The sequence below is a fragment of the Dipodomys ordii genome, unplaced genomic scaffold (assembly GCF_000151885.1).
Source record: "Dipodomys ordii isolate 6190 unplaced genomic scaffold, Dord_2.0 Scaffold9, whole genome shotgun sequence".
Lineage (NCBI taxonomy): Eukaryota > Metazoa > Chordata > Mammalia > Rodentia > Heteromyidae > Dipodomys > Dipodomys ordii.
The window spans coordinates 13,595,570-13,603,726 of NW_012267225.1; the positions used below are offsets into that span (position 1 = coordinate 13,595,570).

The window sequence follows — 8,157 nt, forward strand, 5'->3', positions numbered from 1 at the left end:
GGGGGGGGGGGGAATGAGGTAGATGAGGTAAGAATGGGGGGCAGGGAGGGAAGGGATAGTGGGACAACAATAAGGGAAGGGGTAACAATGATCAACAAGTAATGTACTCATTGCCTTACTCATGCAACTGTAACCCCTCTGTACAGCATCTCTACAATAAAATAAAATAAACAACAATTTTACTCAAAAAAGACTTACCTCAAAGTATTTTATTTTTTTGGCATTTCTCACTGCAACAGAAAGCAACTTGTAGAAACCACTGATAAGTGGTAACCGTGTAGACTGTGAAATTAACTCATATGAAAAAGAATACACCCATGGTTCAAAATATCTTACTTGCTTCTCAGGGAGGATCTCTCTGTAAAAACAAATTAAATGTTTGAAGCAGAAATTTCTGTCCTACTCATTTTGAATTAGATTTAAATTTATAAGAAACATTAAAAGTATGTACTACAATTTTATCCTATAACATTTTTAGGTATGCTAACAATTTTAAGAATGTACATCTTCCTTTTCATCCTACCTGAGACACACACACACATACACACACACACACGCATACACACACACATACAAGGGAAAGGGAATAAGGCAATATTGGGGTTTGAACTCAGGGCTCCACATTGGCTTGTATGCCCATATTTCAAAGATCTATATGATTTTATGTTTTAAGTTTTTATTACCTCATTTCTTAAATTCATATAAGGTGTTTCCTTTATTACAGCTAAAATTAATCAATTAAAAATTAAAATTTTATAAAATACCTGCAAAACTCCACCAGGTTAATGAAAGCTAAAAAATCTTTAGGTTTAGCGGGATGCAAGTTAGCAGCTGGATCTGAGGTAGGGATCACCCAAATACCAGCAGCTTCAGTTCCATCCTGAAAAATTAATTAAACCAAAATTATACCATTCAAACAAACCTCATTCAAAAACTTTCCAACTGACTCCTCAATCTATATTAGATATTATGAGGAAAGAAGGCAAAAGTAAGATAGAGATGAATCCTCAAGAACTGACACTTCAGGAAGAACAATAAACTTGAAGAAACATAATTACTCCTTTAACTGAAGAAAGCAATTTCCCCCAATCTCCTGAGGATGTACTATTATTTTACATGCAAAGACAGCTAGCATAAAAATGATATAAAATTATGATCAATAAAAACTTCTAACCTCTTGTTCACCAAGAGTCTGTTTTTCTAATGTAAGATCCAATTTCTCCACGATCTTCAAAACTGATTTTACAAATTCATCATAGAGTAAACGGTTCAGACTTTGAAGAGATGAATTCACAAAGAGAAATGTTTCATCTACTAAAATGAAATCCTTTAAAGAAAAATGTAAAACATCAAAATCTTGTATAGAAAGTATTAATATAAATATTATAGTCAATAAGATATACGGAGAGGCATATGTATACTGAGGTATTATATCCAAACTGTAGCAGATATACTTGGAATTTTCAAGCTCCAAACTTAAATACTTTCCAAATAATGTGATAGTATCTTTTTATTCAAACAGTATGACTCAGAGCCTAATTTTGTAACAAATACTCCGCATATAATAAAAAAGAAGATCGAGGCCACCTCTTGTCCAAGCATTTACCCCCAAATATTTGTGTGTGCATACTTAAGCCCACATATGTATGACATACATATACACACATGTATGCATGTATGTGTGTAAATATATGAACATACAAGTACATATATGTAAATATATATCCAGGCTCAGAATATTTTTATATTTATGAATGAAATAGCCCCCTAATAAGTAATATAAGCTTAAAAGATGATATTTTTAAACATTAAAAAAGGAAATATATAATTATATAATAATATACATAATAAATATTTAAATATATAATAAATACACTGTAGGCATCTCTGAAGCTGAGTTGGCTGTGAAACCTGGAAAAGGTTTAAGAGGCTGGAACATGGCTTCAACAGCACTTGGAACACTGGGAGCTGGCCATGGAAGGGTTGAAACAGCTTTGGAGAGGGTTAAAAGTCTAGAATGCTGCCTTCCTTCCTTAGTGCAGGAAAGACTGGAAGCTGGACCTTGGGTGCTAGAGACCTTGAAGGCAGAAATAAAAAGCTGACAGCTTAACCTGGGAGGGGGAAGAGGGGAGGGGGTTAGATAAGGTGGACTTAATATCTGTACTTTCCCTGGGCTGTGGTCTCCTGTCTTAAAAGAATAAGGGAAACAATGTCTCTCACAAACTCTGTTTTGGCTCATAAGGAAAACAAAACTGTTTTGGCTCTGATTATAATATTAATATAGATGTTTTATTTTTTACATGTATCCATAGTAATCTTCTCTGTGTGAACTCAAATAAATATGATTGCTTGTGGGCCCAAAGTGCCTGTGTGTCTTGGACCCCTGGTGCCCACTATCTCTCTAGCTGTCTACATCTCCATTTTTTTCTAATTTTCTTTGGCTCCAGTATCCAGTCACTGCCCAGGTTACAGTTACCACTACAGGCACATAATCTAACATTTTTCTTTAAAAGATAAGCTGTTTGGGTTAGGGATGTGGTTCAAGCAATTAAGTGCCTGCAAGTAAGAGGCCCATAATTCAAACTCCCAATTCTACTGTAAGAAAAAAAAATTTTTGACAAGATAGAAATCAGTTACTAAAAAACTTTTCTTTCACTATTAATACTTCATCAAAAAGTGTATTAAAATACTAGCCACCAGCAAACTAAAGATCTATCATCTAGAAATGCACTAGGAGGCACTATTCTAATATAAACTATACAATAGCTGTGTACCAATCCCTCATACATATTAAGCCAACTAAATTTGTCCTTCAGCAAAAAACACAATTGAGGGTGTGGCTAAGAAGTAGAGCATGTTTTTCGAATTCATAGGCATTGGGTTCAATCCCTAACATCACAAAAAAGAGAATAGCTCTTCTCTGTAGATAATACTGTTAAGCTGTAGCCTAAAAGGCCTGACTTGGAAAGAATAGTACATCTGCTGTACTACTTTGCTACATAAAACTAAACTGAGGATTCAGCTACAATAAATAATTTTAAATGCTCTCTATATTTGTTTCTTTTGATTCCCTCAACTCTCTTAACATTGTCTTAATTTTTAATTGAGGTATGTTTTTAAACAGAACTGTGCAAGTTGGTAAAACATAATTGTGAAATACATAAGACACAATAACTATGGAGTTTCTTAATAAGATTGGAACTGAAGAATTTTTAATGACTTTCAAATAATAAATTTTACCATCATCTGGTCACAGCTCAAGAGATGTCTAAAAAGATCCACATAGTCCTTGTACGTGGGCACCTTCCATTTGCCAGTTCTAACCTCCCCCGAGGCACGAAGGTCTTCAGATTCAGACTCAGTACCCTGGCCAGGAAGACAATTTACCAATAATGACTTGTGAGCTCACAAAAGCAGTTGCGCCGCACACATTCAGAATTTTCTAAAACTAAAAGAACAACTAGTAGGAGACTGTACAAAAATCAAGAAGACAGTTTTTATGAACACATAATTTTTTTAAAACAAAAAGCTGAAAAGGGAAAATTCTTCTGTGACTAAAACCAACAAGTATTTTGACACAGTATCTATCAGATTAGCTACAAATCCTTCATCTCTTTTTTATACTATTCAATCTCCCATTAATCCTGTTTACTGTAACTTCTAAACTATGCCTCTCATAATACATATACATGTACTTTCTCCTAGTTTAGTTAACAATAACATGCTTCAGAATATTTTAATATCATAGAAGTGTATTATCTAACAAAATAAAGGTATGCACACTTCAAAATGTAAGACATGAGCTATGAACATGGTTCAAGTAGTAGGGCTCTGCCTAGCAATCACAAGGCCTTGAGTTGAAATCCCTAGTACTGTAAAAGAAAACACATACACACACACACACACACACACACACATACACACACACAAAGCCATGGGTAATAACTGAGAAAGGTCATTTTTATAACTAAAGGCCATTTTTTTTGGTGGGGGGTCTGGACGTGGGGTGTGTACTCTGGGCCTGGGCGCTATCCCTCAGCTCTTCAGCTCAAGGCTAGCGCTCTACCACTTGAGCCACAGCACCACTTCTGGCTTTTTTCTTTTTGCTTATGTGGTGCTGAGGAATTGAACCCAGGGCCTCAGGCATGCAAGGCAAGTGCTCTACCACTGAGCCACCTTCCCAGCCCCATAAAGGCCATTTTTATAAGTAAAAACCTTAGCAACATTTCTAGCTTACAGAACTACCTAATTAATTTTTGAATTGCTAGATTCAGAACTTACCTTTTGAAAGAGCACTGGTTTAGAGCATATTCTGATTAAACCCTGATGCACTAGAGAAAAGAAAAACAAAGAATGAAAAAAAGTAAAAACCATTACTTAATTCAAACAACTACCATTATCATTTTACCTATTCCAAACTTTTTTAACACCTCCAGTTTTTAAATTTTAAACTATTTTAAAATTTAAAAGCTTTACCTAGCCTGGTGTTGGTGGCTCACACCTGTAATCCTAGCTACTCAGGAAGCTGAGATCTGAGGATTGTGGTTCAAAGCCAGCCCAGGCAAGAAAGTCTATGAGACTCTTATCTCCAATTAACCACCAAAAAAACAGAAGTGTGCTGTGGCTCAAGTGGTAGAGTGCTTCCTTGAGCTGAAGAGCCCAGGGACAGGGCCCAGGCCCAGAGTTCAAGCCCCATGGCAGACAAAAAAAATAATAAAAGCTTTACCTGGGGCTGGGAAGGTGGCTCAGTGGTAGAGCGCTTGCCTTGCATGCATGAGGCCCTGGGTTCGATTCCTCAGCACCACATAAGCAAACAGAAAAAAGCCAGAAGTGGTGCTGTGGCTCAAGTGGTAGAACGCTAGCCTTGAGCTAAAGAGCTGAGGGACAGCGCCCAGGCCCAGAGTTCAGGCCCAGGACTGGACCACTCCCCCCCCACCAAAAAAAAAGCTTTACCTGACTTATGTAACTGTAATCCCTCTGTATATCACCTTTATATAACAATAGCAAAATAAAAATAAATAAATTTAATTTTAAAAAGATTTAAAAGCTAAGGATATGAAAAGAGAAACAAAAGATTTGGTTCACCAGAATTTTAGATGTTCCATAAAAAGCACTAAAGATATAATTTTAAAAAAATAAATAAATTTTTAAAAACTGGTAAGCAGGGCTGGGAAGGTGGCTCAGTGATAGAGTGCTTGCCTAGCATGTATAAAGCCTTGGGTTCACTTCCTCAGTACCACATACACACAAAAATCTGGAAGTGGCACTGTAGCTCAAGTGGTAGAGTGCTAGCCTTGAGCAAATGAAGCTTTGGGACAGCACCCAAGCCCTGAGTTCAAGCCCCAGGACTGGCAAAAAAAAAAAAAAAAACTGGCAAGCAGATTTTCTTTATTTATATCCACTTTAAATTTTCATCACTCATTATCATAAATGAACACTCACCCACAGTACTAATGCAATTCCAGAGAACTGGTCCTTTTTCTGCTAAGGCTAGGAAAACTTTCACTATGGCTTTACAGCATAACGACTGCATTTTTGGACTATATTGTGGAAAATTATCTATCTGTGCCACCATCAGATGTTCCAGAACTGGAGTATATACCTCAGGAACCTATCAGAAAGAGAGAAGACACTAAAAGTTAGAGGAGAAAATAAATACAGGAATAATACAAATTGTATACAAAGTAGTTACTACTGAATTAGATGCATATTAGACAAATAAAAACCTGGCTTATCTAATTCGCAAATCTTAATATTATTATGAACACTAACCCCTGAAAAAAAATCAGAGTACAACAGTATGAATAATATTTAAAGTATAATCCTATCCTATGTAGCAATTCTTTATGTTTTAGTAAGACAGAGTAACAATTTTTTTCCCCTGCTCTGGACAAAAAAAAAAAAAACACAAGTTTTTGAGGAAATGAGTGGAGACGGGATTGGTAGAAGGGTGAAGGGTGAATTATTAAAGAGGTATTACTGCTTAAGATGCATTGTACATGTAAATGAACATACTGAATTGAAACTCTTTGTATAACATTTTAAAGATAACTTTTTTTTTTTTTTTGGTCGGTCGTGGGGCTTGAACTCTGGGCCTGGGCGCTGTCCCTCAACTCTTCAGCTCAAGGCAAGCACTCTACCACTTGAGCTACAGCACCACTTCCCATTTTCTGGTGGTTTATTGGAGATAAGAGTCTCATGGTCTCTCCTGCTCAGGCTGGCTTTGAACCGAGATCCTCAGATCTCAGCCTCCTGAGTAGATAGGATTACAGGCATGAGCCACCAGCACCCGCTAAAGATAACTTTTTAAACTATCAAGTTTCATGATGATAATTCCACTGACATGAAATACTAATTTAAAGTATCATTTGACCACAGTGGTGCTTACACTAAACCCATCATATGATTCCATCAAGTTACTAAAGGAAATGTGATAAAATACTTTAAACTGTTCTCAGTTTTATCTATTTCACTTACCGTGTCAAGGTAGAGCAAGACGCTTGCAATAGACTGGAGAAAAGTGGGCATCTGATAAACGTGGTCATCAGTAGTTTCTGTCTGGGTGAGGAACATCTGCTTGCAGCGCTGAATGAGCTCCACATACATGAAGTCAACATCTTTTGCATTTATAACCTTGCAAGGCTTTAGGAAAGATAAAATGAAGTCTTCACTGACCTTATCAATGTTAAAACAAAGATAACAAAGTGGAGTGCTAAGCCATGTGATTTTTAAACTAAATCAGCAAGCTATTTCCTTGCTTATTTTATTGTATATAAAATATTACTATCTTCTAAAAATGTTTATTGTAATCTATAATCACAAATGAAGTATATATCTCAAAAGGCTCAGGTCAGCCTGGAATTTGTTATGTAACCCAGGCTAGCCTCAAACTGTCAATCCTCTTGCCTTAGCCTCTAGAGCACTGGGATTATAGGCATGAACCACAATATGCAGCTCAGATTTAGGTCCTTTTTCTATCAACTGATGTATATTTAGCAAGTTACCTAGTATCCTGATGTGTAAGACACAATAAAAACTCAGCTTGCATAAGAATTATAAGGATTTGAAATGCTATGTACCAAGAGTTCTAGTACATCATGCACATTTAAAACATTCACTGTTTATCATGATGTTTAGTAAAATGATAACAGCACCACAAGAACGTCATACTATTTGCTTTTTTAAGAAAGTACTATATCCCTTTAAACACTAACTAAAATTCAAAACATAAATTAACAAGTCATACTCCCGCAAATAGTCCATATCCACGAATAGCAATGGATAACTCTTTGTTGTTTGAATCCATGTTTCTAATGATTCCATAGAACTGATCCATAAAGTACTGCAGCATACTCTTATGCACCTCTGCATCTTTTGCCACCATAGAAGAAACCTGAAATTGCACAGTATTTATTCTTTAGAAAATTTTACGACCAAAAAAAAAACAGTTATACAAATTGTTGAACTAGAATTATTTGGATACTTTTACTTCCTATGTGTTAATACTGGGGCTTAAACTCCAGCAGGGACTTAGAGAAAGAGAGAGAGAGAGACAGAGAGAGAGAGACAGAGAGAGAGAGACAGAGAGAGACAGAGAGAGACAGAGAGAGAGAGAGAGAGTGTGTATGTGTGTGTGTGTGTGTGTGTCCTGGGGCTTGAACTCAGGGCCTGGACACTGTACTTGAGCTTGTGTGGGCTTGCTTTGAGCTCATATTTCAGCCTATTCAGTAGCAAGGATCACAGATATGAGATACTGGTGCCTGCCTCAATCATTTTTTGACTCACAGCTGGTGCCCCACCATTTGAGGCACACCTCCACTTCTGGATTTTTGTTGGTTAATTGGAAATAAGAGTACTGAGGATTTGTCTGCCCAGAATAGACTAACTTCAAACCACAAATCTCAGATCTCAGCCTCCAGAGTAGCAAAGATTATAGGCATGAGCCACTGAAGCCAAGCTAATCTGGTATTTTTTGCTTATGTGGTGCTGAGGAATTGAACCCAGGGCCTCAGGCATGCAAGGCAAGCGCTCTACCACTGAGCCACCTTCCCAGCCCCTAATCTGCTTATGTGGTGCTGAGGAATTGAACCCAGGGCCTCAGGCATGCAAGGCAAGCGCTCTACCACTGAGCCACCTTCCCAGCCCCTAATCTGGTAT

General features: G+C 37.0%; 1 protein-coding gene across 1 annotated transcript in view; it reads right to left on the reverse strand.

Annotated features, from left to right (window-relative positions):
* Positions 1-8,157, reverse strand: part of Prkdc (protein kinase, DNA-activated, catalytic polypeptide) — a 195,355-nt gene that overhangs the window by 138,967 nt on the left and 48,231 nt on the right. Inside the window, exons 11-18 of the mRNA XM_013009243.1 lie at positions 7,247-7,393; positions 6,478-6,642; positions 5,443-5,611; positions 4,282-4,331; positions 3,241-3,366; positions 1,175-1,327; positions 765-880; positions 199-358 (exon numbers count right to left, since the gene is read on the reverse strand). Of these exons, the coding sequence (XP_012864697.1) occupies positions 199-358; positions 765-880; positions 1,175-1,327; positions 3,241-3,366; positions 4,282-4,331; positions 5,443-5,611; positions 6,478-6,642; positions 7,247-7,393 (1,086 nt within the window). The remainder of the gene's footprint in view (positions 1-198; positions 359-764; positions 881-1,174; positions 1,328-3,240; positions 3,367-4,281; positions 4,332-5,442; positions 5,612-6,477; positions 6,643-7,246; positions 7,394-8,157) is intronic.